We start from the raw sequence: 27072 nt of genomic DNA, 5'->3' as shown, positions 1-27072 counted from the left end.
TGTAACTTGATATTTGCTAAGCAGAAAACTATGGCTATTGCTGCAAGGTTGGTAGGAGACATATGACACGGAGGGACAAAATTTGTCACTTATTTGTGACAGTTAGCAGCTGAATTAAATTATTAGCTAATGGAAGTGGTAAGATACAGCTTTTCCAGCAAACTGGAACAGATTTTGAAAGTTTGAAAGCAGCAACCATTTTATAAAGTGAGCACTTCACAAATATGTGGGCAAGGCATTGCTGCAGTTAATACTCTCATTGCCCTAATTTTAGCTCAGGTAGATAGCTTGAAACGTGAGGGGTGGGAACAGGGGTAATTTATGCATGAAACAACCTTGTTGGACTCAAGGAAGTTTACTTTACTAAATAACTCGTAAGTGGGTATTATTCAATAAATTTCATTTAGATGACAAGAAAAAGTCAAGCAACTTTAGCATGGTAAATCAGTCCCACACCCGCAAATAACTGTTATGACAACAGAGTTGCCAAACAAAGCCAACGACGTTGCAAGGTTCTCACTACAGTAGTGGCAAGAAGAAAGCATTTTTGTAGCTGGAATCCTACATAATCCTACTGCTGCTGAAACAGAATGTGAAATTGATGCACTTTCAAGCTGCACGGAAGGTGAGCTAGGGACCTGCAGTGAAGCCTTCTCCCCCACTGCCGTTTGCCTGTTTCGACAAGACTACAGAAAAGTGGGATAATTGGCTACAATGGCGTCTGCTGCACTGCCAGGTAAAGGATACTGTCGATGCAGCTGATTGATCGACAGGAGCTCTGTCATATTGGATGATATCTTGCAGCAGGCATTGATGACAACAACCTGCTTTTCCAGAAAAGCAAGTCAGTGCAGACGGGATGGCCCAAGCACTCCCCATTGGGAGCAGATTCAGCGTGGCCCATGTTTCTCATACAGTGTGCCGGACTCATCGTCCAGGGGTTATCATGCTTGTGACAGAGACTCAGAGCTGTCCAGTGGTTGTCCCATAGACCTGAGTCCTCACATACTCTAGATGCTGCATGCATTGCACTGGGATATGTCTTAGATGAAGGCTCTGGCACAGCATAATTTCTACTGCCCAGCGATCGGTTGCAATATTGAAGATCTTGTGCGACCTGTGCACAGGATCAGGCTGTGCCACTACAGAGTTATTTCCCCTGTCCAGTCGCAGAGCACCCTTGGGCCTACTGCCAGCAAATCTCGTGCTCTCTCCAGTCCAGTCTTGTGATGGAGGCAGCAACAGAAGCCTGGCCATTTTTGGCCCTACCGTGCCTTTTCATGGGGAGGGATTTAGAATCCCTTCCAGTGGACACTGGTATGGGTGCAGACGAACTAGTGTGGGTCACCTGACTATGTAGCACGACAAGCTGTCACAGATAGCATGTGCAGAGCATTGTATGCACAGAATCATTGACCTAGATGTTTAGTTGCTGGTGGCAATAGACCAGGCCTGTCAGTTCTTATGCTGACATAAATTGACTCAGACCTGGCCTCCACATCATGCTATGCTCCTGGTTCACATGCTTGTTGTTCAATCATTCGCACTTGTCAAATTATATGCTCTTCTCCGTGCCTGTCTATGTTGTGTCAGCCACACTTATCACCTGTAAATTGACCCACACATTGAGCTTGGTTTCCTCTTATGTGGTCCAGTTTCCTGGCTTCCAATGTAGGGTCTGGGACCTTCGACAGTGGTTTGGCAGTGTAGATGGGAGGTCACATTAGTCTTTTTCTTGGGAACACGTTGTTGCACACCCTCTCTGTAGTAGGCTCTGCAGATCACACCTAACACAGTTGAACAGCAACAGCCACAACACACACAGTAACTGCCATGTATATACAAATAGCGGGTGTTGGTGGTGGCACTGCGAAGCTTCCTGGAGGTGTTAGCTCCAGGACCTGCGGTGGCTGGCTGCTATGGGCTGGCCTCAAACACTCTTAATCATTCCTTCAGTGGAGCTGACTTTGTAACACCCAGTGCGTATTACAGATGAGGCCAGAGAGATTGCTAACAAGAGCAAAAGTTCTGATTTGAAAAGTACTGTAATGAATTATTAGATTTTATTTATTCTGTTGTGGAAATAGTGGTTCTTGCATGAATTTATGCAGCTGCTCACTGAATAACATGCAATTATTGTCTACTGTGAAGTGGGGGTTTTGCAAATGCTTCTGTTGCATGCCTTGTTTGCCTGTGTAGAAAATAATGATATAACATCAGGCAGCAAGCTGAAAGGATGAAGTAAGATGTGTTGAGAACAAGTTATTGATTAGGAAGAATTCTTCACTTTCTTTTCTTACATCTTCATTTGCGTACATAGCCTGTTAGAAAATGGTAGTGTTGTAACTTAAGGTAATGCATTAATGATGGTGAAAGTATAGGCCAAATGAGCCATTCATTGAATGTGGTGATTATGCTTGTGGTGTCTTGAAATATGATAGAAACACTGATTGTGAATAAGAAATTTCATTCATGAATGGTTTAGTGTCATATGTATTCATATCATTCTATGATAATACAGTATTTAATATTTTTGATGGTTCTCATATCTGAGATTTGGTAAGTGATGTAATATGTGGGGAAGATGCCAGCCATGGGTTATCATTAAGAACTGTGATAGTATCTACCTTAAACTATTTGATAAAACTGTGTTGTTTGATGTAGTAATGCGTATACTATTTAATATTACGTTATACTTGTATAGCCAACCACAAGACATCAAAAGCAAGACCCTTTTAGGTCTGAGTAAAAATTGCTGGATTTTTTTCCCTGGATCTTTTTATACATGTGATTTGCATTGGGGCTGCCTGGATGTTTGCATCACGGGTCACGTTATTGAGAAGTACAAGAATCAGAGTATTCCCTTCTTCTGAACAAATAGGAAGTAAATGTGCCAGAAGACACTAACAGCATTGCTCACTATGACAGGTCTTAATTTTAATTGTCCGCTTTTACATAAATGTAACTCTTTAATAAATTGGTGTTAACTTCTTATCCCACTTGACTTTTAATTAAGAGTTCTGGTCTGAGTCATTAAGACTGGTCTTCAGCTATGGAGCTGCTGATCGTGTATTATAACCATCTCATGCCCTGAGATTGTCTGTGGCAAATGGTATTGCCTATGGACATTTCCTTCGGAAGAAGTCGGTTTAATTTAAGTTAGCATGCGTAGCATGCTCGTACTTTTTGTTAATGGCCTAACTTTTTATGCTTTTGTTTTTCTTGCTACTTTCTGTTTATAAGGGGATTGCTTTTGGTCTCTTGTATGTTTGTTGGAGTTCTGGGTACTTCCTTAGACCTTTTATCAATTTGTTTTCGGGTTTACTTGCGGTGTCATAGAATGTGACCGCAAATTCACTTTCAGCACCTGCATCTTCATATCCACGGCCTCATGCATGTCGGTCATGGGAAAGCACATAGGAATGTGTAATGCCCATGTTAGTGACCTATTTTGGATTCTTTTGCAGCCTCCCCATATAGGTTTTGGTTGCATAGCCCCAGACAGGACAGGCATGCCCGTTGTTGCCGCTAAAATGCTGTTTACATTGAGGAGGGAATATAGCTCATTTAGTCTGGCAGTAGCTTTTCTTTTGAGGTCATTGATGTGGACCCTCCAGGTTAGGCGTTGATCTAATGTAACACCTAAGTACTTTGCTGTCCCTCTCCATGGTATATCACATCTGTAGAGTCTGAATTGGATACTCTCTCATCTCCTGTGAACAGGGGAGTGTTTGCCTTTTCTTTGTGTGAGCATCAGTGCCTGGGTGTTTCCAATATTGATTGCACCATTTCTTGGCCCAAGTTTCGGTTTTGTTTAACAGGTTTTGAAGCCTGTTGGTGAAGATTGTCCTGTTGCTACTGGTGGCAAAAAATGCTGTATCACCAGCATACTGGGCTGTTCGAGTCTGTGGGGCAGTTGTGTCGGCAGTGTCAGGTTGTACATACTGGGCCAAGTACTGACCCCTGTGGTACTCCTCCCTGTTTGTTGCACTTTGATGACTTTGCAGTGTTCATTTTAACGCAGATAGTGTGATTTGCTAGCTAGCTCTTCAGCAGTTTAACAACCTTGCCAGGGAACCCTAGTGTGTATAATTTGTATATTAAACAGGTGTGCCACACACTATCGAAAGCCTTGGCTACGTGTAGCAGCAATAGGTCACAATAGCCTTTCCAGTTAAAGGCTTTGGTGCTGGCTTTGACCACTCTCAAGCTGTTATAGGGCCGAGTGTCTGTTGCGAAATCCAAACTGGAATTTGGGAAGGATATCTTCTCTGTGTATGTACAGTTCCACGTGGGCCAGTAGGAGGCGCTCATATCGGTGGTTCTGGGCGAAGATTGGGTCTTTTCCAGGGTTAGCGATTGCTACCACTTTTGCATGTTTCCACTCCTTTGGGAATTTGTGTGTTAACGTGATTCATTTAACATTTCGGTGAGTTTTTCTATCTCTAGCTGGGGCAGGTCTTTAAGCAGTTCATTGGTGAGGAGGTTGTGGCCTTGGGCTTTCTTTGTGGGCAGTGACTTGATGACCTTGGCTACCTCCTCTGCTGAGAAGGCAGGTATGTCATCAGCGACGTCATCTTCCACTGCGAGAAATGCAGCTAGCTGCTGCCTGACCATTCTTTCGTGTTCTTGGTCCTGTGCCTCTGCTAAGGTGAATTTCTTCTTGAATACATTAGTGAGTGTGTTGGCTTTATCTTGGGCTCTGAACACTAGTCCTCTCTCGCCGTGCAGAGGTGGCATCCTAGCGTGTATTTTAGTTAACTGCTTGGTGGCTTGTCACAGGCTGTTATCCTGCACTTTGAGAGCTGTGAGGAGGTTTGACCATTGCTGGTTTGGGCTCAGTGAGTGACACCTTTAGCTCTCTTTTTAGCCTGTTGTGCAACCTCCTGGTGTTTCAGATTTCGCATCAGTTTCCATTTCTTCGTAATCCTTTATTTGTTTATTTGTGCCTAATCTGGGCAAGCAGCTAGGATGGCAATTGCTGTATGTAGAAGGGGGGGTGGGGGTGGGGGAGGGGGGTGGAGGAAGGTCAGGTGTGCCATCCTTTGCTGCTTGCTGGATCGTGTCGGTGAAACTTCTCAGGGTGTGTTATGTGTCTTCCGTCGGGAGCAGGGTGTTTGTGATTTCTGCTGTTACGTTTTCTTGAACTGTTCTCAGTTGGTGTGTTTGTGTGCAATTGAGTGCTGGGTGGGTGGTCGCCAGTCACCCACGTCTATTTTAGAGATCACGGGGTTGTGATCGGGCGACATTTTATTTGGTGAATAATTCCTCTGGACCCGACACATGTAAGTGGTGGATGCGCACGATGCGCCTCAGTTTTTGGCCAGCCATGTTTGTTCTTCTGGAATTCCAGTCAGAATGCTTTGAGTTGAGTTGTGTTCTCAGTGTAGCTAAATATAGGGGGTTTTTCTCACTAGACCCATGGTGATGTACTGGTTGTATGTTGTATTCATTAGCTGTGATTGCCGCCTTGATGACTGCAGGGTCTGTTCGTGTGGGGAAGCCTCTGAATACTACTTTCAATGACCTTTGTGCTCCTATGGCAAAGGTGTAGTGTGGTATCTTGTTCTACTTGAGCACGGCCTTAATGGAGTTTTAGTGATCCATTGTTCGCACTGTAAGTTTTATATTATCTCCACCAGCTGATTTTGTGTGGAATCAATCTTCTCCCAATGAGTTCATTATCAAATCGTACATTTGTTTGTATGTATTTGGGAACGTCGCCACTATTGGCGGGAGTTTTAGGTTTTTTGCCTGCTGGTTAGCTGTTTGTTGTTGTGTGGGTTTTGCTGTTTCAGCCCCATCTCCGAGCACAGCAAATCTATTTTCGTTGGTGGTTGCATCAAGCGGCGGCGAGGGAGCTATGACGAGGGCCGTTTTCCGCACAATTTGAAACTCTCCACTTCCATCTGACTCTCTTCTGGGAGTGGGCGGCGCTCGGACTCTGTGTGTCGGTCGCCTGTGCTTCGTGGTTCAGGCCTTTGCGGTGAATCTGTGTTTGGGGTTTCGTGTGTGATGTCTGTGTTTTCGCGGTCTTTCACGATGTTGCTTGGGCCTAGAAATGGCATCCCTGTTTCATTGTTTGGGCCTCTACTACTACTGGTGCCTGGTATGGAATCAGTTGAGGCAGTTTCTGGCAGGCTTTGCACCGTGAATGGAGGAAACAGACAGGGAATGTCGGCCCCCTTGCCGCCTCTGGACTTGCACTTATTTTTTTCTTTTGGCGTTTTTGGGAGGATTTTTCTCTCTACCTTGCACTTGCCTTACTTTTTCCCTGCTCTTTTCTGTTCGCATAACTCTAGCCATTAACTTTCTCTCTTCTGTTGGGTCTAAGTGAGGGAGAACATTCTGAATGATGGGACTGCTCAGAATGGAGCCTAAACCTCACACGTCCCTACACTGCACGGTGTAGCTAGTCCCAATGGATTTTGTCACTCCGATTTCTACCCTGTCATCTATGTCCATACTTGAAAACGAAGGCAAAGTCAAGTGCTGCCAAAGAGTGTCGGGCATCACCTTTGTTGGCACTGTTATACATATTCAGTGCTGCACTGACCCTATCGCTTGCCGCACACGGGTATCTGCCCAGTAACCAGGCCCTGGGATGTAAATACCCTACACCTCGAGGGGGGGCAGATGGAGCGGTTTAGTGTCGCTGCATCATAGTTCAAATGGCTGTGTACTTCATGGACTTGATCAGCACTAAGATCTTCATCTAATGTGTCCTTTGTTGGATATTATTGAAAGGAGAGAGTAGAAATATATTTGATGGAATACCTATCCAAGATGACATTTCTGAAACAGAAAAAAATCTGATCACCTGTAACACCTGTATAATAAGCTCATATGATCAAGCCTTTCCCATTAAACACTGTTTGAGAAGGATTAATAGAGTGAAATCACATTATCAACAATTTTCATTTAAATGCAGAGCTTGCATAAACACTAACCTGCACAATCATAGTGGAATAATATTCAATATTATTGTCAGTAAAACATTACTGCACATTATTCTGAGTAAACAAATACAGAAAACTGCAAAAACTCATCAGTATAGTGGAAATACGATCTAATGATCTGGCTATGGCAAAACTTAATTACGTGTGCTGTGATCTTTTAGTGCTAGGTGGAAAGACAAACACATAGTGTAGTTCAGATGGAACCAATGCAAAAGACTCAGCTCCAGTGTAAGGAAATAGAAACAAAATCTGCAAAATTGTGTTAGCAAGAGTGGAGAGTTCTGTTAGAATAAATAGCATAACAGTCACAGCAAGGGTCTTTACAGAATGTTCTTTGTGGGCATATTTTAAGTTTGTGTTCTTCCTCCAATCATTTATAATAGCAGTAATTATGGGTGAATGTGAATTCCACCTTCATTTTAGACTTACTAAATTTAAAAAGATCCAGGACACCAAAAAATTGTTTTCAGGCATGCATTTGATTAGTTTTCAAACAACTAAAATTTTAAATCACAGGTCGTGTCATTTCTCATAATGGATACCCACATGGATACCCACTGCTGCTCAGTTTTACAGTTTTGAGATTTGTTTTCATGACAAACAAGTATTTGAAGCAGGGTTTTTTTGCGTTCTGTAGGCACTCGAGGAAATAAACTTCAGTCAGGAGCAACTTCTCCATCCACTCCTGCTGTGGGAGTATCATTTAGGAAGTTCAACAGAAGCAGTCAGTAAATAAAATTTTCTGAATCATCTAAGCACTGTCTTTTGTACTGCCAGAAGGAAATGTCTTTCTCATCATTAATGGACCACTAGGGAATCAGGAAAATAGCAGTAAGAGATATAATAATATTTCAACAGCCAAAAGGGTTTGTAGTTAAAGATCAGTCATCTCAAACCATTAGCTTTGTTCTGATTGTGCTGTCATCTGCACTTGAAATATGATTACCATCACCGGTAATATTGTGATTACCATCACTGTTGAAATAGTAATGTTTACATTTCCCAGACCTCCACATTTACTTTTGAAGAGTTGAATTCATGTAAGTCTGCACATTTATACTCAGACATCTGTTATATGAATGGGAGAGGATTTCTCTTACTTGTTCTAGTTCCATTCATAGATGCTGTATGGGAAGAATGACAGCCATTAAACTTCACAACCTGTATGTGTGCACTTCTATTCATGAACATTTTGTTCATTTGGTGGAAGTACTATATTATAATAATTACCTCTGAAATCTGGGTTTCAGAATTTTAAGAACAGAAATCACACATCACTTTTTTGAACTTTTCATTCGTTCAGTCTCAATGAACTGATTCAGACCAGGATCAAAGAGCAGCACTTCATGACTGTCAAGTTAGTTCTTTTGTTGAGAAGCTACATCTCCCCGAAATCCTTCCATAGAGTGTGTGTTTCCCCTGTAATATAAATGTGACTGTTACAGTTTACATTTCAATCACACATATTCTTAAACATCATAGCAGATTACCATTGTTTAACATGTTAACTGCCACGTGGCCATCACCAATTCCAGCGAAGCCTCATGCTTTAATCCATGTGCTTCCTGGCAGTCACAGTAGAGCATCACGTCTGATGCTGTGACCTGGAGCTGAAACATCTATCACCTTGTGTGTTAAAGATGCTGCATTTGTAGTATGTGCACAGTACTTCAAATTGTCTTATGTTTCACCTAGTGCAGCGCCTATGCAAATCTTCCTGGCTATCGCAACTATTGAAGGGTCGTGTCTCTGTGAATATCACCATTGTCTGCAAACAATTTTACAAACCTCATGATGCTATTAATTTAATCTTATCTATACTGTGACTAACATTATCACACTTACTGAGGCATCATTGTTTTCTTCCGACAGCTTCCATCCACTTTGCAGCAAATTCTTGATCCAGTCTTGTTTGTCTTGATGTTGTATAACCACATAACTTTTTCATTAACATTTCTTTAAAACTGTGTGTCAAAAAAGAGGTTTGCAGCTGTTAAGACCCTGGACTTTTATTCAAGGAGAAAGAACTCCGATTTCCATTTAGCTATCCCAACCAGTTTTTTTGTGAGTTCCGTAAAACACTGTGTGAATATTTTCTTTTCTTTGGCAAATCCATCACTTTCTTCTTTCCTCTTCTTTGTCTATCTCAGCTAGTCCTGTCTGATGACTATAGTATTTGACAAGGCATTAATTTTAACCTATGTTGAACAGTCTTACAATCCTTTCTTCTTTCCTTCCTTCCTTCCTTCCTTCCTGAACTTAACAGAAGCTCTCAGCAAATCAAGAATCATGCTAGCAACTTCACTAGTCTCATTTCTAGGCTTCAGGACTTTGTGAATAAAGAGTGTCAGCTGAATATTACACAATCATTGCTCTAAAAGACATGTTGATTCCAACAGAGAAACTGTTTAGACTCATGGATATTCTCCATATTTGAGCATAATGTGTTTTCTAGGATTTGTATTGTGAATTAACATCTGTTACTATATAGGTACCCTGTTCTGCAGATCACTCTTGTTTGAGATCAGAGGGTCTTATTTGCTCATTCAAGTTGAAAAGAATGCATCAATGTTGGTGTGAACAATGATGTAGCTTCCTTCTTTTGGTTCTCAAATTTTTTTCCATGCAAATGTCAGACCATTTCTTTAATAGGTGTCAGAGGCAAAGACTCTATATTCAGTAAATATTCAGTCTTTAATGTTCAAACTGTCAGACAAATTGAAAGTTCAAAGACAGTTAAAGGAAGGGTAGGAAATTGCACGTCGAATAATTTTGTGCGGATAACTGGGGTGCATGTGACTTCCAAACAACTCTTCCCTGTTTAATTACAGTGATACTTTATTCTGTAGGACTACAGTTTTGTACAGCTGTTTATACAGGCATTTAATAATATAATGATGTAAACTCATTTTAGGAGCTTGTTTTCTGACTTGTCTCACGCAGTGAAGCTGTCTCTTATTGCTTTTATATAGTAATACCTCTTACAAGCATTCCTAGTTATTACACCTGTGATGTAGTGTTGAGCTGACCTACCTAATCATACCTTACGAACTCGACATAGGGGACTTTCTGGTAACAGCAAAAGAAGTGCAAGGGAAAGTTATGTGGGCTAATAGACACATCACTGGAACAACTTCACTTCCTGATAGAGATGGGAGAGCATTAAATAAGTTTATTACTGCTAATAGGAAGACCACTGCCACAAAAGCCTCTGCAAACCTAAAAATGCATCTAGAGAAAATAATATCGAGTAAAACAGTACACTAAGAACTGCATGAACAAGACATTAGTGGCAGACTTGTTGCTGAACCTCTTGTAAACCAGATGATTACAAAGTAGAGGTTTCATTTCAGCAACAAAACCAGAACCTGGTCTATTATAGGTGCCACATCATTTTAATTTGTACTTTCATATTATTTCATTCAGTCTGTGTTCCTGGTGCCTGATGTCATAAAGAAAACAAAATGTTTGGTTGAAACTAGTTGTTGTGGTGAAACAAAACCTTTTTGGTTATTACAGCAACCCTCTGTAAAGTGAAAAGATCTGTTACAGTATATCAGATAGGAATGGACATATTTTGATGATGAGCATCAAAATTCAAAACTGGAAATGGTCGGGTAAAACAGCATAGTAATTGTGATTACATAAACCGGTCTCTTGTCACGTTTATTTGGTGGTAATTTCATGTATTACAATCGTGCAGTCTCAACATATATGAAAACAGTCACCGTTTTACAGTGCAATGAAGTTTGGGTATTAGCCACTGGCATTAAAATATGTACCATGCATTATGTCTTGAAATGACCTACTAAATTCCTGTGAAAGGTGATCCAACAGTGGATGGTATTTAAACTACAAGAAAATGCTTAGTTAACTTTGTGACTGAAGAATTTAATTTGTGAGTTTATGTTTACGGATTTTGTTACTTGCATGCTACACATAATTCTGATTTTTTTCACTGTATTTGTTTTCTTTAGCTGCAGAATGCAGGTTTACTATACCATGTCTAATAGTGTTGTATTGGATCAACCACATACTACTTTCTTCTACTGTGCAGGCCGCACATGCAGTGTTGCAGCTCCAAGAATTGGGCAAGCCAGTATACAAGGTGCAGAATGTTAGTCTGAATGCTCTATGCGAGAAGTACGATGCTCCATCCAACCCTCTGAAGGAGCAGCTGAAGAATGTATACCGGCGAGATCAGCGCTACTGGGCACGGAGGCCACTCTCACGTGATATGTTGCTGTATGCTGCTGCAGATGTGCTCTCTCTTGTGCCTACGATCTACCAGGCAATGTCCAAGTTAGTTCCGCTCATCTTTGATAATAATTATTGAGCAGCATGCATTTCGTAATTGTATATGAACATCAGCAATAGTAACAGTTATTATCTTGCATATCATTGATGTCAGTATTACTATTTACATTTTATTACTTTGTTATAATTATAACAATAAAGAAAATTCTGGTTATAACAGGGACACTTTCACTCCTAAGGTATGACAAATGAAAAAGTGTCTAGTGCTTAAGTGGAACATTTTAGTTGTATCTATGAGGCTAAGCGAGTAGCATTGCATGGACATGAAAGTGATACAGTTTGATTGTAGCACTCACATACTAGTCATTTAATAATGAGTAACTACCCGGCATGGCCATGTAGATATTCTGGTATTATCAGGTATGAACTACAAATGTGTGGAGTACGAGTTACCATTGCTGCTGTACAACTTGCTGTAGCAGGATTAAGGTTGTATAAAGCATCAGGCACTGTCTTGCCCAGTGCCACATGTTTGATATGTCTCTGAAGGTTGGACAGAGCAAACCAGTGTAGAAGATTTATTTTGTCCTCAGGAAATGTTAACAAGCATTGTCCTTCTGAGAGGAAAAATAAAAGAAGGAAAAGCCAGCATGGAATGCAACAATATTATGAAAAGGATAGTTGCTACTCAACTTACAGCAGAAATTCTGAGTTGCAGATAGGTACAACAAAAAATGGTTTGATTTTGCCCGACATTTTTTCTTTCATCCCCTAACATAGTGCTATTTTACTTTGTTACTATTCTCTAATGGATTACCATACTCAGTATCCATCTTCCTTTCTCTTCTTCCCTGTGTTTCTCTTGTCACCTTACAAATCGCAGTGTACACTGTACTTACGAGCCACACTGTATCAACCATCTTGGTCGCGCAAAGCAGACTGCTACAAGACCATGTTGATTGTTGGTGCAGCGTTTCATGTCACACATCACTCCCGCCAAATCCTATACCTTCAAATTAATCACTCTTCCTGCATCACTCTTGCATATTCTAGTGTGTTATTTCCCGTACCTTTCCGGTGCCTCACGATTTTTTATCTCAGCCTATGAACACCTCCCACCCCCCACTGATTCTCATCTATTCCTGTTTGTACCTACTAACTTCACCTAATCTAGTCACACTGCCATCTCCCTTATTCACACTTATCCACCAGAACAATCTTGTTATTTATTTTTTTCCGTGATGTAATTGTGTCTTCACACCAATTTCAGTTGTTTTTCGCCTTTTGCTATCAGCATACTCCCTTGGATTTCTTGTTGTTTCCCTTTACTTCATCTGTTTCATCCTTTTGTGATTTTTCCCACATGTTTGGGTGTATTTTTGCAATTTTTTAAAATGTAATTCTATGTTATTTACATATTTTTATGCATTTTTATCCCCCAATGTATGTTTCTACGGTTGGTGGGAAGTAAAGAGATTACAAAGAAGTTTTTAGTATTTGAGGTAACAGAAACCCCACACTTCTTACTTTGCTTTGCATTGTGCCAGCAGCTGTAGGTTCTGAGTGGGAGATTCAGAAAGAAGCTTAAGGTGGTGTATTAACAAGTTGACTGCTGCATGCTAAGTGATGCATGCCGAGTGCATGGTGTTAGGCATAAAACTTTACTGTGGCTACCACCGGCCACACAGCAGTCAACATGTTAATGGTCCATACATTTTTGTGCTAAAAAAAGTTGCTCTTGTGACAATACCACCACATCCCTTCACTTTTAACAGCCTCCCTCTCAACACCTCTTGAGACCACTGTCATTGTCCGGAGAACATTCAAAAGGAATACAAGACTGTAAATATACTGCAACATTACTCATTTTTCTCGTGATCATAGGGGACAATAGAGTTGCAGTCTGCAGTGGCATTGACAGCCTAGTCACATAGGTTCATACTGATGATCCTTCAGAGTGCCTCTTAGTGTTTGAAGGTTGCTCTTGTAAGGCATGTTTGTTATGGTTGTGATTTCTTCATTTCTGATGCAGTCAAATATTGAGACCCCAGCACTGTCTCCAGTAATTTGTTTCCATGTATAGCAATTTATTTTCTTTCATCCTTTATCACAATTTTGACCCATAGATACATGTACTTTCTAATATTGCTTTGTGTGTAGTTTTATTTGTGTTTTTTAATTCAAAAGGATTAAATTTAATGGTCAAATACTTTTTGGTAACATCATCTCAGTATGCGGTTGTAGATATCAGTTTTATCGTAATCGACCGACTACAGTCAATAAGTCCTCATATGCTCACATGTTTGCATTATGTACTGCAAAAATCTCATAAAAGCATGTGCTGTGCAAACTGTCCTCACACCATATTCACAAAACCAAGCCATAGCCTCAGGAAAGTGATCCATGCTTTTGGAATAACAATGTTTGATGCAACAACCACGTTGTGCCCATGTCATACATAAAGGACCTCCAAAAATCTGTAGATGTACTGAGAAAAGGGTAAATGTAATTTGTTGATGAGGTGATGTTAAATAGATGTGGGAGAAAGAAAAGTTACAACTCACCACTCACAGTAGCTGCAGTCGTGTGTGTGTGTGTGTGTGTGTGTGTGTGTGTGTGTGTGTGCGCGCGCGTGTGTGTGTATTTTCGACGAAGGTCTTGTATGCCTAAGGCCTGAAATGTGAAAGTCTTTTTGTTGTGCCTATCTGTGACTCAGCATGTCCCCTGTATGGTGAGTAGCAACTTTCCTTTTCATAATATTGTTACATTCCATTCTAGATGTTCCATTGTTTGAATTATAAAATTGTAATTCAGAAGCAGTCGTACTTCCACGACTTTAAAGATTATCTGTTCACCAATCTTAAGAGATATTGTAATATAGAAACTGCATCTACAAAATAATTCAAATTATTGTGATAGTACTGCAGAGGCAAGTAATTTCCTCTTGTGAAGCAGTTTAGTGTATTTTCTATGCCAAATTCACGTAACGTAACTGCAACTTCCATATTAATACTTCTTTGTTGAAAAAGATTATTTGTGTAGCAATTTTCGTTCAGTATAAAATGCAGTATGATTATTTCAAAATAATTTCAAAACATTTTTAATATTCCTCAATTTTGCTGGAGTTTTGTAGACAGCTTAATTCTATCAAAAATCAGTAAATATTTCCAGTTATTTTTATTCATTATTTTCTCTTTTTTAGGCTAATTAAACCAGAGTTTCAAAGCTTATTGACAGAACTTTGTGAGGAGCAGGTGTTTCTGCACATCTGTCCATCCGACGTTAAGCACCGTAAGAAGCAAAGGAAAGTTGAAACCGAAGTTGCTGAACTGAGGCTGAAGTTATCAACACTTCAGAGTAAAAATATAGTTCTTAGCAACCGAGAAATTAGGTTGTTGAGGTAAGAAACAGAAAAAAATTACTTTGAGTTAGTCAACACACACACACACACACACACACACACACACACACACACACACATATGAAATTTTACATATGGACTTTTGCCAAGTTCCAAAACATCCGAAGAATCATTACATTTCCTATCATAAAAGGATTGTCAACATCACTTCCACATTCTTTATATGAGTATTTCACATGTAATCAGTCCATGGACTATCTTTCAGACTTTGCTTCGTAGTGGGTCACCATGCCTAATTTTCAGTGATTATTGTTTGCAATCCCTTTTGTACCCAATTCCTTCACCAATTTATAACTTAACTCAATTCTGTGGTGTTTTGGTTGCCAGGAAGTCTCTTCAGGACTTTACACTTAAATGTTATAATAATTCAGCATTTGAAACACTTTTTCCAGGCCACTGCAGCTGACTGCATTAGCTACACTTCTGTGTGCCACTATGTACATGATTGAGGAAGTCAGTTGTGCCCGTCTGTTTTATACCTATGAAGTAGGAACAAAAAGTGATGGAATTTTGTAATTTCCAGCGTTCTTTAAGTGTGAATCATACAGTTTTTTTTGTTGTGCTGGCAAACATGTCTGACAAGTATCTGTACAGTGTTAGGTGACAAAACCCTAAATATTGTATTTACCCGCATATAAAACCCTGAATATTAAGATGACCTTTTTAAGTTGTTCTTTGAGAAAAATTAATTTTTAATATATTGTGACTAATCAAAATTACATACAGTTTTATTGACATTAAGTATGTGCCTAAAACACTAGCAGTATATTCGTTTTAAACTTAGGCCAATTATTAATGTCTACATTTTGGTAATACAAGAAAAATAAATAAAAAAGAATAGTTTAGTTTAATTTTTATTCTCTTTACCTTTTTTTGCTTGTCTGTGGTATCACCATTCTTAACCACCAACACCACCACACTAATAGCACAGTTGTGAAATTTGTATCTCAATTGTAACCAATACTCTGCTGTTTCTTCCTAGTGTGTTGCAACATTGAAGGCTGTGGTTACAGTGGAATCCGAGAGCTCAGCTGTTTTTTTTTTTTTTTTTTTTTTTTTTTTTTTTTTTTTTTTTTTTTTTTTTTTTTTTTTTTGAAAATTACATTTCAGATTTCCTTTCTAAACTGATGTAAGAATGTTAATGTTTTTTGCTTCCGAACATATCATCAGCTCCTGCCCTTTCATTGACTGTGCAGAACCAGCAGCTGACACACCCCCTTTCATTCCTGTTCTACCTCAAGGCGAGCATCATCAACATTGTTGCAAGAAACACCTAAGTATACCATTGATCCTTATTTAGACTTTTACCATCTCCTGTAGGAATTTGTACCATTGTTGTGTATGTGTTCAATTTTAAAAGTCAATTCAAATAGATTGAAGTAAACTGCAGTTTAAAATTGGTAGATGGTTGGCAGCACGGCGTAATTTGCTGCCTGCTCACTACCTCCCCTCCCAGCATTCATCCTACTTCTCAGCCAAATCAGTAAGACTGTTATCCTTCCAACCCTTCAATAATGCTGTGCTTGAGCAACTGTGGTGCAGGTCATATGGAAGAACATCAACTAATACATAGATAAGAAATCATTGTTCAGAAAAATTCTCAAACCTTCACTCATCCCGCGATCTCTTGACATGTGTTCGTAGTATCTCCAGGACAGGTCTTGCCACTGTAATTTATTTTCACGATTACAGTTGCACTCTATTTAATACAATTTATTTCATTTTTTAGATATTTAATTCTGGATTATTTTTCTTTTCTGATTCATCTGAATGTCACCATCTTGTTCTAAAGCTGATTTAAATGGTGATAATGTTTTTGCCTGGTATTCTAATAAACAAACAGCAATCTAATTTCTTATTTGCAATCCTCTTGGTAAATCATTACAGTACAGTATCTCATGCAGGCCAATTCACGCTGGCCACAACATCCCATCCTGTCCAATCATCGAGTGAAATATTGACTTGCGTTTACAATCAAGGAATGTTTTTGAAGCACAACATTTTCACCTTTCACTGTTAACTTAAGTACCACAAATGTTTGCGTATGGTATTCGTATATGTATGTGAACTTTTATTGCAAACCCATTCAAGTATGACAAGAGTTTGTAAGACGATAGCATTAAATTCTATGTCCTCCTGTGTTGCACAAAACTGTCAGATTTGAAGCAGAGTGATAGATTGTTTTAGTGGCTAGTTCGTAGTTTCTTGTGTATCCCTTGCACTAGCGTCGCAATACCATTTGATTGTTTGAGCAAAGTCGATACTGTATCTGGCACTTTGGCGTATCGGGAAATCTCTAACTTGTTTGAGTGTGAGTATTGTTTGTCCTACGTACCCTTCGAAATTCTTCAAAATAAATCTACACATGACCTCAATAGCCCAAGCTTCATCTGTAAATGTGAGACGCCCCTATATCACTCTGATAAACAATTTAAAAACCTCAGCAGCAGTAGTTTAATATGCAAATACAAGATGACCCCATAGTTTTCCAGTGACAAGTTTGGGAAGAAAACCTCATCTTATAATGGAGTAAATATATTATCTGCTATGATTAAAACAAAGGTTTAAAAGGAGTTTAAACTTTGAAGACTCACAAGATGGTGGTGGTGGTGGTGGTGATTATTATTGGCCGGACACCCGTGTATATCATCAGCTCATGAAATCATGAAAGGGTAAACTGGTGATTGTTCACATCATTTGCTAATGATGTGAACCATCACCAGTTTACTAAAGGAGAAGTCACTGATGAATTTGGTACATCACTTGGTTTGTGCCTTCCCTCCCCCTCTCTCTCTCTCTCTCTCTCTCTCTCTCTCTCTCTCTCTCTCATGAAAACTGCAACAGAAAAATTTACTCCAAAATTGTTGAATATCTGACAGAAGCAGTGGCAAATGCGTGTTGCTCAGGAGTTGCTAGATGAAGTCAGTAAGCATGCATGACCATTGAAACATTTTATAACTGTTGATGAAACAGGGATTTACTTATGTGACATAGAAACTTAGGCACAGTTATCCCAGTGGAATCATTCTGGGTATCTATGATCAAAAACAGTTTGATAAGTGCAGTCAAATGTGAAGGTCATGTTTTCACTGTGTTCTTTGATTTTAACTGCCTAGTACTACTTACAAGTTGGTTGCTTTAAGTAGTTTGATAGGTTGGGGCGGGGGAGGGGAGGGGAGGAAGCCCAGACTTGTGAAGCAATTCATGGTTTTGCACCACGGTAATGCACTTTTTCACCCTTCATTGTTTTCTCATGAAATTTTGGCCAAAAATAAAACTGCAGTTATGTTGCATACTCTGTATGTCTGGCATGGCCTCACAGGACTTTCTCTGTTTCCAAAAAGAAAGAAAACCGCAGAGGACCACTGTTGTATTACGCTTGATGATTTAAAAAATGTATTGCTGAGAGCCTAAAAGTTACCGTGACGATCAAATTACAGAAGTGTACCTCAGATTGTAAAAATCACTAGCATACACCGTCTGTCCAAAAAGTTCCGAGATTGATTTTATTACCGGTATATAAACAAAATCAGTACAGTAATTATGACAGTAGCATTAACCAACAACTGTAAACAACAGATGTGCATTTGACCAGTCATTTCTGAGCAGGCAATGTTAAGTAGTGGATGTGTGATTAACGTGTCAGTGGCTGGAGCAATGTCTTGAAATAAAGTGTTCAAGACATTCCAGAATTTTTCAAAGAAGAAAAAAGTTTTTGCAAAGTTTGTTTCACACACCTTGACTCCTGAACAAAAAACAGCACATTGACACCTGGAAGGTGACAAGTCTTTGTGTTATCAATAGTAACCTACTACAAAACGTCAAAGTATAGAAAACCACATGAAGGGTCAAATACTGATGACACAACAGGGCATTCGAGTCAGTGTAACATACAAGTTGAATATCATCCCAAAGGAGGACTCCTGACAGTTTCACATGGTTGTACTAGTGTTCTGCACCTTTTACTCTAGTGAAGGAAGATTATAGGTAGAACGCTGGAAGCATTAGAAACCACCACCTTGAAGCTTATGTATTTTTTATTAATTCAGCCTCAAAACCTTAGGACACCAACTAAATAGAACATTAGTGTGAAGTTCAATTTTTACTGTAATATTCTTCTTGGGCACTGTAGGCTACTCAGAAAATGGAGGTGTTGATTTTGACATGTTCAACAAAAGCCACCTACAGCATTAGCTGTCACACTTTTCTAGTTTCTTAACAATGTATGAGTAATACTGTACTGTTGGGCAAGGTCATTGTACTTTACTGTCCCAGATAATTAAACTTGTCCACAAGAAAAGGCTTCACTCTCAGGTTTAGTATTACTGATGGTTATCTCCTCCTGTTCCCAACACCACCCCCTCCTCCTCCTCCTCCTCCTCCTCCTCCTCCCCCCCCCCCCTCCCTCCCCCCCCCCCCAAAAAAAAAATCATCGTCTCTCCTCCGTTAAGCATTCTTCTGACAGATTTCGTGTCTTCAGTCTTTCTATATATCCCAGTTCCTGCAGATCTTTTATCACTTCTATCTACCGTGGTGGTGATCTGATCTTCCTCTTTTTGTCAGTATGAGAGAATCTGATTGGTTGACCTGCTATGATGCATTCTGTAGATATTTGCATACAGTGCAAATTTGTTTCATGTTCCTGGTTTGGTCATGTTTTATGCACGTGCGCCTGTTGACTACTAGACACAAGACGATGTATATGGTTTCAGGGCGACTGGTAGTGCTTATTTTTGTGTTATGGGAAAGACCTTTTCTGAGTTTATAGTGCTATTTTTTTGGGAAAGTTTGTGTTCCAGCGATTCCCCCAGCTGCACTGGTGCACAAAACTTAAGAATGAAAGTAACTTTTGCTGATGTGTTTTCTGCTGAACAACATAGTTTGATGAAGCTTGGACCCTTTGTAGAAACAAATGCTACAGTATCTTTTCGAAGACAAAAATGACACTGAAGTCACCACAATTCATGATAGTCCCCTGGACATTACATAAGGCGGGACATGGTTTCTAATCGGGTGTGTGATCACCATGGATGGTAGTGCTTGCTCTACAACATGCTCCCATACTGGGCACAGGTTTGGTATGGAGTTCTTTTGGTAGGGAGTCCCAGTTCTCCACCAGCACAGTTGACAACTGCTGGATGGTCAGTAGTGCTTGTGGATGTGCTACAACATGCCTCCCCAATGCATGGTGTTTAAATTGGGGAACAGGCAGACCAGTTCATTTGCCAAATATCCTGTAATGTAAGAGCTTCTCCGCCTGCACTGTTTTATGCAGTTGCACTTTGTTATTCATAAAAATGAAATCTGTACTTAATTCACCATTGGAAAGATGTTCGTGGAGGAGAAGTACAGTGTCACAGTAACACTGACTTGTAAGTGTACTGTCCTCAAAGATTTGGAGGTCAGTAGACACGTGCAACATTATGCCTCTTCACACTATAACACCTGGACCATCAAAACAATCATGCTAGACAGTTTTTCTGGGTGTATTGTGTGTTCCCACACATCCAGGGTCACTACTCAGATAATCTGCTCTCATGCAAGAAGAGCACGCAACCCCACTGGTACAGTCCATATGCTCTTTGCACCACCACAACCAGTGCCACCAATGTGTGGCTGTCAACAGAACACAAGATACTGGTCGTGTGGCAGAGAGACAAACCCCTTGCAGCCATTATGGAGTGAGAGTGCTTGCCTTGCACTCCTGTTACATATGGTTGCAATTTCACCTGCTATTTGATGTCGCACCCCTCTTTCCTGTTGCACAGCGTAGTGGTCATTTGTTGTTGTTGTTAACTGTGTTCAACCACCACCTTTGCGTAGTTTCCTTTGATGAACTACCACCTCTGCTTTGGGTAGCAGTGCGCATTGTTCACAATGCTCCCCAGTAATATGAGCCAGTGTTGTGACTAATACCAAACTCCTAGGCTACACTCTTATTACTTTGTTCTCCATTGAGTTTCTGTACGATTCTACCCCTTGTGAAGTCATACAAATGTTGCTTCTGGGCCATTTTGTGATGATTACCACCTAGTGCAGTGCACCATAACTGCTTGCTAATATACACACACTGTCTTCCAAAGTTCATGCAACTGCTGCTGGGAGAGCTCCACCAATTACTAAATATATTTATGCTACTTTATCTAGCTCTTTCTTCAGTTTTACAGAGCAGTATATTTAAACCTGAAAGTCTCCTTTATTTCTCTCTGCTGCTTGCAAGGAAAATCACGATGTTCATGGTGTTTTGTATTTTTTCCAAGTGTCACATTTAGCGATACCTTTGCTGCTTGTTTGAGAACATTAGAGTGAATTTACTCATATTTTTATTGAAATAGATTTAATTTCCAGGTTGTCGGCAAATGCCAGGCAATCAACAGTGATCCTATTGCACTTCTCCAGAGAGATATCATTTGCAAGAACTTCTCTGACTAACATCTTTTGCCACTAGTTTATTACCTTTCCCAGTGCTTGAGGGGATGGGGGAGGGCAGGGGGTCCCTGTTTTAATCCTTTACCGACTTTAGAACTTCTTGAAATTGTTCCTCTGAACTTTACTCGTGATTTGGTAGTGGTTTAAGTCTGCTGGATAAGATGATGGGTCTGCTTGTTCAGTCCTGGTTCATGCAGGACTTTCGTGAGAGTGAGTCCATTAGTCGAGTCGTACACCTTCTTGAAAACAAACAACAATTTTCACTTGTAGCACTCATTTCAGGTTGAGTATTGTCTAGTTGGCATCTGGCTCAGTTTTATATGATCTTGGAGAAAATCTTGTCTGCAGGAGGTATCAGGAAGATCTCTTGGTAATTATTGACATCTGTCAAGTCTCCTTTATTGCAAAATAAATGAATCAAAGTGAAAGTCCAATCACTAGGTAATGTTTCCATCTCGCAAATTTTTGTAGTATCTCTGTCAACTTGTTTACAGTCCTGACTCCAGCTTGCTCCAATAGTTCAGCTACTGTTAGGTAGTCCTTATACTCATCGTTTTTGAGGAATGGGTTGTAGCTGAGAGTTTGGTCACAGGATGTTATCTGGATAAGTAAGGAATGTGTCAGATGTCTCAGAGCTAAGGAGTTTCTCAAAGTAACTGACCAGTAGGTGGCAGTTTTCAACTTCACTGTAGGCTAGATCATTGGGGTTCCTGTTTTTATCATTTACTGCATTTTATCATTTATTGCATTTTCACTTGTGACAAATGCCGAGTCATGCAGTGATTTGAAGAATACCTGAAATTATTTATCTCCACAGAACGGGTTGGATAAGTCAGTTAAGAGGGCCAGAGGAGTGCAAGGGCATGCCTACTAAAGTACTGTAGTATTCAAGTCAACCTTCAGAATGGATAATTTTCATTAACAGCAATTGTAAGCATCTCCCCCCCCCCCTCCCCAAAACAGGCCACTTTTGGTCACTGAATGCTGCTACAGTACAGAAACTAGTGGAAAATGACCAATGTGTTCCTAGAATCAAATACGGCTGTCACTGGATGAGTCCGTAACGGCATTTCGCAACATACTACAAGACCAAGTTGAAATGAGAGTTTTTTTCTCTGTAGGAATCACTTACCTGAACAAATGTCACATAGTTGCTTGTTGTTTACAGAAATGCCATCCTTTTAGTGTAGAATGTGAGTTTCACATTTGGGTCCAGCCCATCTCCCAAGCAACAAACAACCCTTATCATCACAGTGATTCAAACAAACAGCAAAAGAACTAGTGTGTTTGATGATCAGATCCGCCAGTTTCTCAGTAATTGCTTTCAACTGGTAACAATAACCATTTAATGACACACTAATTTGGGCAGAATAATGATCTAGTGGGGAAAAGTCTGCTTTAGGCTTTTCCTGTGACAACATACAATTTGCTCAAGATCAAGATAAAGACACCCCACCCCACCCCACCCCACCCCACCCCACCCTCTCCCCAGTTGATTCTTCCTGTGGATGGGATGTTAACAGCTTACCGAACTATTGACATCAAGATTGATTGATGAAATCCTTACATCAGAATAATGATTTAGCACATTACTAAAAATTCCGTAGTGGCTGTTTAACTGCAGGAGACTTCTGATCTAGTGGCTTCTTCCCTATAATTCTGATCATGTCAGTGAGATATTACCTTTTTATTCAGTTAGAAGACAATTGAAATGAATAATACTTTGGTTAGCAATTTCAAATTATGAATAGGTGCATTGAATGTACTGGTAAAAAATGTAAAAATAAAATAAGTGGAGTTGTATTTGAAAGTGTTCATATAACCATTTGTACTGAAATCTATCATGCACAGCTAAAAGTAAAAGTTCAAATTGAGGACAGTTTTACTTGTGTTATTTGTAAATCATTCCGTTTCTTATCACGTTGGTTTTATAATGCTGTCTTCCTTATGCTATTGCACAGTTTTGACTGTTAAATCCATACTTATGTCATTGGTGTATCTCGCAGAAAGTCTCTGTATACAAACCTAAATATATTATTGCATGTCAAAGGTAAGTAAAACCTCTAGCTTTTGATGAACATTACCAGGCAAAAATGACTGCCGTGATTGCTGCTGTCATATCCTGTTACAACCAATAGACAGCCTGTAGTACTTCAGTATGTCAATGATAGCTGAGAAAGCTTGTTCTATCATACATCAACATAAACAAGTTAATGTATTTCTCTGAAAGGTATCAGCATCAAGTATCCACTCCTAAGGGTATTTATAACTGCTCTCACAAACATGTTACTACACATTCTGAATTCAATGGCCTCCCTGATGACGTAAACCCAGTAAGTAGATGCACACATTTCTGGACAATATTATGAGAGATGTGGACATTGGTGTTTGCAATAAATTCAGTGGTCAATCTATAAATATAACTTGCATTCAAGCAAAAGTTTACAAAATGGGAATTTACTCTCTTTTTCCCCATTCCAACAACTAACTTCTTATACTTACTTACTTACTTACTTACTTACTGCTTTGGCCACACAAACCACAGTTGGTCTTTGGCCTCGCCAATCAGCCTCCTCCAGCGTCCTCTGTCCATGTACTCTTCTTCAGACAGACCCAGCGTACTCATATCCTCTCTCACCTGATCAATCCATCAGAGTCGTGGTCATCACCATGGTCTTTTGCCTCTAATATCTTCCTCCACTACCTGCCTGATGATCTGGCCTTTTCGGCACATTGCGCGTCCATACCACTTCAGTATTTTTTTCTTTGATCGCTGTCTTGATGTTCATCAAGCTCCTGCAATTCACAGTTCTTTCTTTTCCTCCATTCTTCTCCCTCCTTCACTGGCCCAAAAATCTGTCTGAGGATGGCGTTCTTAAATGTCAGCAGTTTTCTTTCCATATTTTGGGTGATGGTGCAGGTCTCTGCTCCATATAAGACTACAAGTTGTATTACTGTCTTGTAGATCTTGGACTTTGAGGATCTTGATAGAAGCCAGTACTTTAACAGCTTTCCCAGAGCAAACCATGACCTGTTTCCTGTTTGTATCGGTGCGGTAATTTCCTGGTCTACCTCATTTCTTTCATTGAGTATACCCCAAGATATTTAAAGTCTTTTACCCTTTCAAAGACTTTGTCCTCCACCTTCAGGGGTCTGTCATCATTTTCTCTGCTAACTACGAGGTATTTTGTTTTATCCATATTCAACTTCAGGCCTGCTCTCATTGCCTTTTCCATTAATGTTCTCGTCATCTGAACCAGGTCTTTCTCTTTCTCTGCTATTAAAACTACATTATCTGCATAGGTCAGGGTGTTGATCCTTCTTCCCAGCTGTATACCTTCTCTAGGCTTGCTACCTTTCTCAGGGCCCTCTCCAGTACCAGGCTAAACAGGAGAGGGTAGAGGTAGTCACCTTGTCGCACTCCAGTCCTCACCTTTAACTTCTTTGATATGTTTCCATTTACTTTCACCATGCGTGTTGTCTCCTGGGTGCATATCTGTGTCAGTTTTATGAGTTTTCTGGGAACTTGAGCCCTTTCAGGTTCTTGCCATATTGCTTGTCTATTCATATATTATGAATTGCTAAAATGATTCAGTATCATATACCCAAATGTAATTTGAATTCCCAACATAATGAAAGAAGTCATAGGAAGGCTAGAGGGGAACCAGATGTGAACGTGTATTCTTCGAAATTGTCCACAAATAAACCAACAACTGAGGTGAAAGAGAAACTGTCCTTACTGTCAGTCATTTTGTAAGTAGGTTGTCACCAAAGCATGCCAAACAATTTAGTTGAAAAGATAATTGTCAGCCAAATGTTTTAGTTTACTCTATAGTGACTAATGTCCAGGAAAAGCATAAGCTTCTCTGGGCTTTTTTCCATTGGTTCTGTAATGTCAGTGAACACTCGAATGCTTTTAATATACTATGTTAGCCAGGGGTACCAGCATCTTTAGTATCTTGGTTCAGCATTTGGCTAACCAAGTTCAGAGTTGAAATAGAACAATCTATTCCTTCCCATCTCCTGGACGTCATGACGACAAATTACTGCTGGTTGAGAAAGTAATGAACAGTAACAGTTACCAGTCATGGCAGACAACTGCTCTTGATGTTAATGTAATGAAGATCGAAAGCTCAAGTTAATGCTCACATTTGATGTGGCAAGAAACACATTAAGTATGCAGTTGAGGATTTATCAGATATTTAATAATAGGCACCTATCAAGTAGCATGTAGCATTGTCTATCACCCTGATAACTAGGATGAAACATTATTGAATTGACTCCAAGACATTTTAAGCATTGGTGAGTCATCCTAATCCACAATTGTTCAATTACTCCCCACAGTTCAAAGACTGGTCAGAGTGGTTTAAGGTGCAAATGTGTCACTCTGTAGCCTTCAGTATGTGCCCAATAGATTGGAGATTGGGTAACCTGATGGACCACTCAATCACCTTCACATCCACCGAGTGTCCCCCGAATCATTCTGACCCTACGTGAGGTATGGTGTGCTGCACTTTCTTGCAGGAGGTACAGATCACCTGTGGGGGGTGCTGTAGCCAAGCAAATGGATGCTTATTAGAGGACAGTAGCTTCCTTGTCTTTTACTAGTGAAGTTCGCCACAGTAGTTGATTCTGGTGGCAGTTGTTTTGGTATTCTCTTTACATGAGAGCATGTGAAAGCCCAATGCCTGCATGACTACAGGTTTGTGTGTGTGTGTGTGTGTGTGTGTGTGTGTGTGTGTGTGTGTGTGTGTGTGTGTGAGGGGGCAGGGGGGGGTCATCCATCCACATCCCCACCACCATCACCATCACCATATGCACTAGCATTATGCATCTTACCGAACCTGCAGTCAACTTTTACACCTATGGCCAGTATAAAGTTTGATGAAGTCTCAGTCCTGTGGAACATCACATAACTACTACATTCACTGCTACATGAGAATGACACTTTAAACATAGCAACTGTGATTAATTCAGAGAGAGAGAGAGAGAGAGAGAGAGAGAGAGAGAGAGAGAAGCAGCTTGTGACCTACAAAGAACAGACTGCTATTTAACTGCAACAAGACAGATCATACAATCTTTGACTGAACTCTCAAAATAAAATTTTGTTATCAAAGAATGAAATTAAATATTTCAAATTCTAACTGCTGAAGGTGGATGGGAAGCTTGCTTGGAAGTATCTTATTGAGGTTCTTGTGAAGAAACCATGTTTCTATCTACACTATGAAAATAATCTTCACTGACACTGAAATTGGCAACTGTAAGCCTTACATTGCTTATTTTCATTGCTTTATCACCTTTTTTCTTTTCTACTATTTAAGCATCAGTTGTGGAATTGGTGGCAGATAATTTAATTCTGAGCATTGATATTTGAACATATTTGATTATAAAAACATTGTGGCTTTTTAAAATGAGAACTGCACTTCTTATCACAGTTACATAGATATTTTATCACCCTTCTGTGTTCATGTATCACCCTTCTGTGTTCATGTACTCACTTTTTAATCCCATAATTCTAGTGTCTGATCAGAGCCTGATTCAAATGTAATTTTATTGTAGTTATTTTTGATGACATTCACACCTTTTGGTAACATCAGAGAAGTTTTCAGTCAATAATGTTACCCAGCTTTCAGAACACATTGCCTGATGAAGTGAACCACCCGGATGATACGATCAGATGTTAATGGGACTTTGTCCATGTATACACGATTGGTGAGTACGTACACTGAAGAGCTAAAGAAACTGTTACACTTGCCTAATATCATACAGGGCCCCAGCAAGCACACAAAACTGCCCAAACAAGACATGCCATGGAATCAACTAATGTCTGAAGTAGTGCTGGAGGGAACTGACACCATGAATCCTGTGTGGCTGTCCATAAATCTGTAAGAGTATGAGGGGATGGGGATCTATTCTGAACAGCACATTGCAAGGCATCCCAGATATGCTCAATAATACTCATGTCTGGGGTGTTTGGTGGCCAGTGGAAGTGTTTAAACTCAGAAG

The 27072-nt window shown here is 39.9% G+C and overlaps 1 protein-coding gene across 2 annotated transcripts in view; it reads left to right on the top strand.

Moving 5' to 3' along the window:
- LOC124555603 (egalitarian protein homolog) overlaps positions 1 to 27072 on the top strand; it is an 81477-nt gene that overhangs the window by 37723 nt on the left and 16682 nt on the right. The window contains exons 3-5 of one of the 2 annotated variants that reach the window (XM_047129572.1): positions 11017 to 11261; positions 14419 to 14616; positions 15030 to 15171. In XM_047129572.1, coding sequence (XP_046985528.1) covers positions 11017 to 11261; positions 14419 to 14616; positions 15030 to 15153 — 567 coding nt within the window. In that variant the 3' untranslated portion in view covers positions 15154 to 15171. Of the gene's footprint in view, positions 1 to 11016; positions 11262 to 14418; positions 14617 to 15029; positions 15172 to 27072 lie in introns of those variants that run through there. The other variant, XM_047129571.1, reaches the window with a different exon arrangement.

Source organism: Schistocerca americana, chromosome X (assembly GCF_021461395.2).
Source record: "Schistocerca americana isolate TAMUIC-IGC-003095 chromosome X, iqSchAmer2.1, whole genome shotgun sequence".
Classification (NCBI taxonomy): domain Eukaryota; kingdom Metazoa; phylum Arthropoda; class Insecta; order Orthoptera; family Acrididae; genus Schistocerca; species Schistocerca americana.
This window is presented reverse-complemented; position numbering and strand designations above follow the sequence as displayed.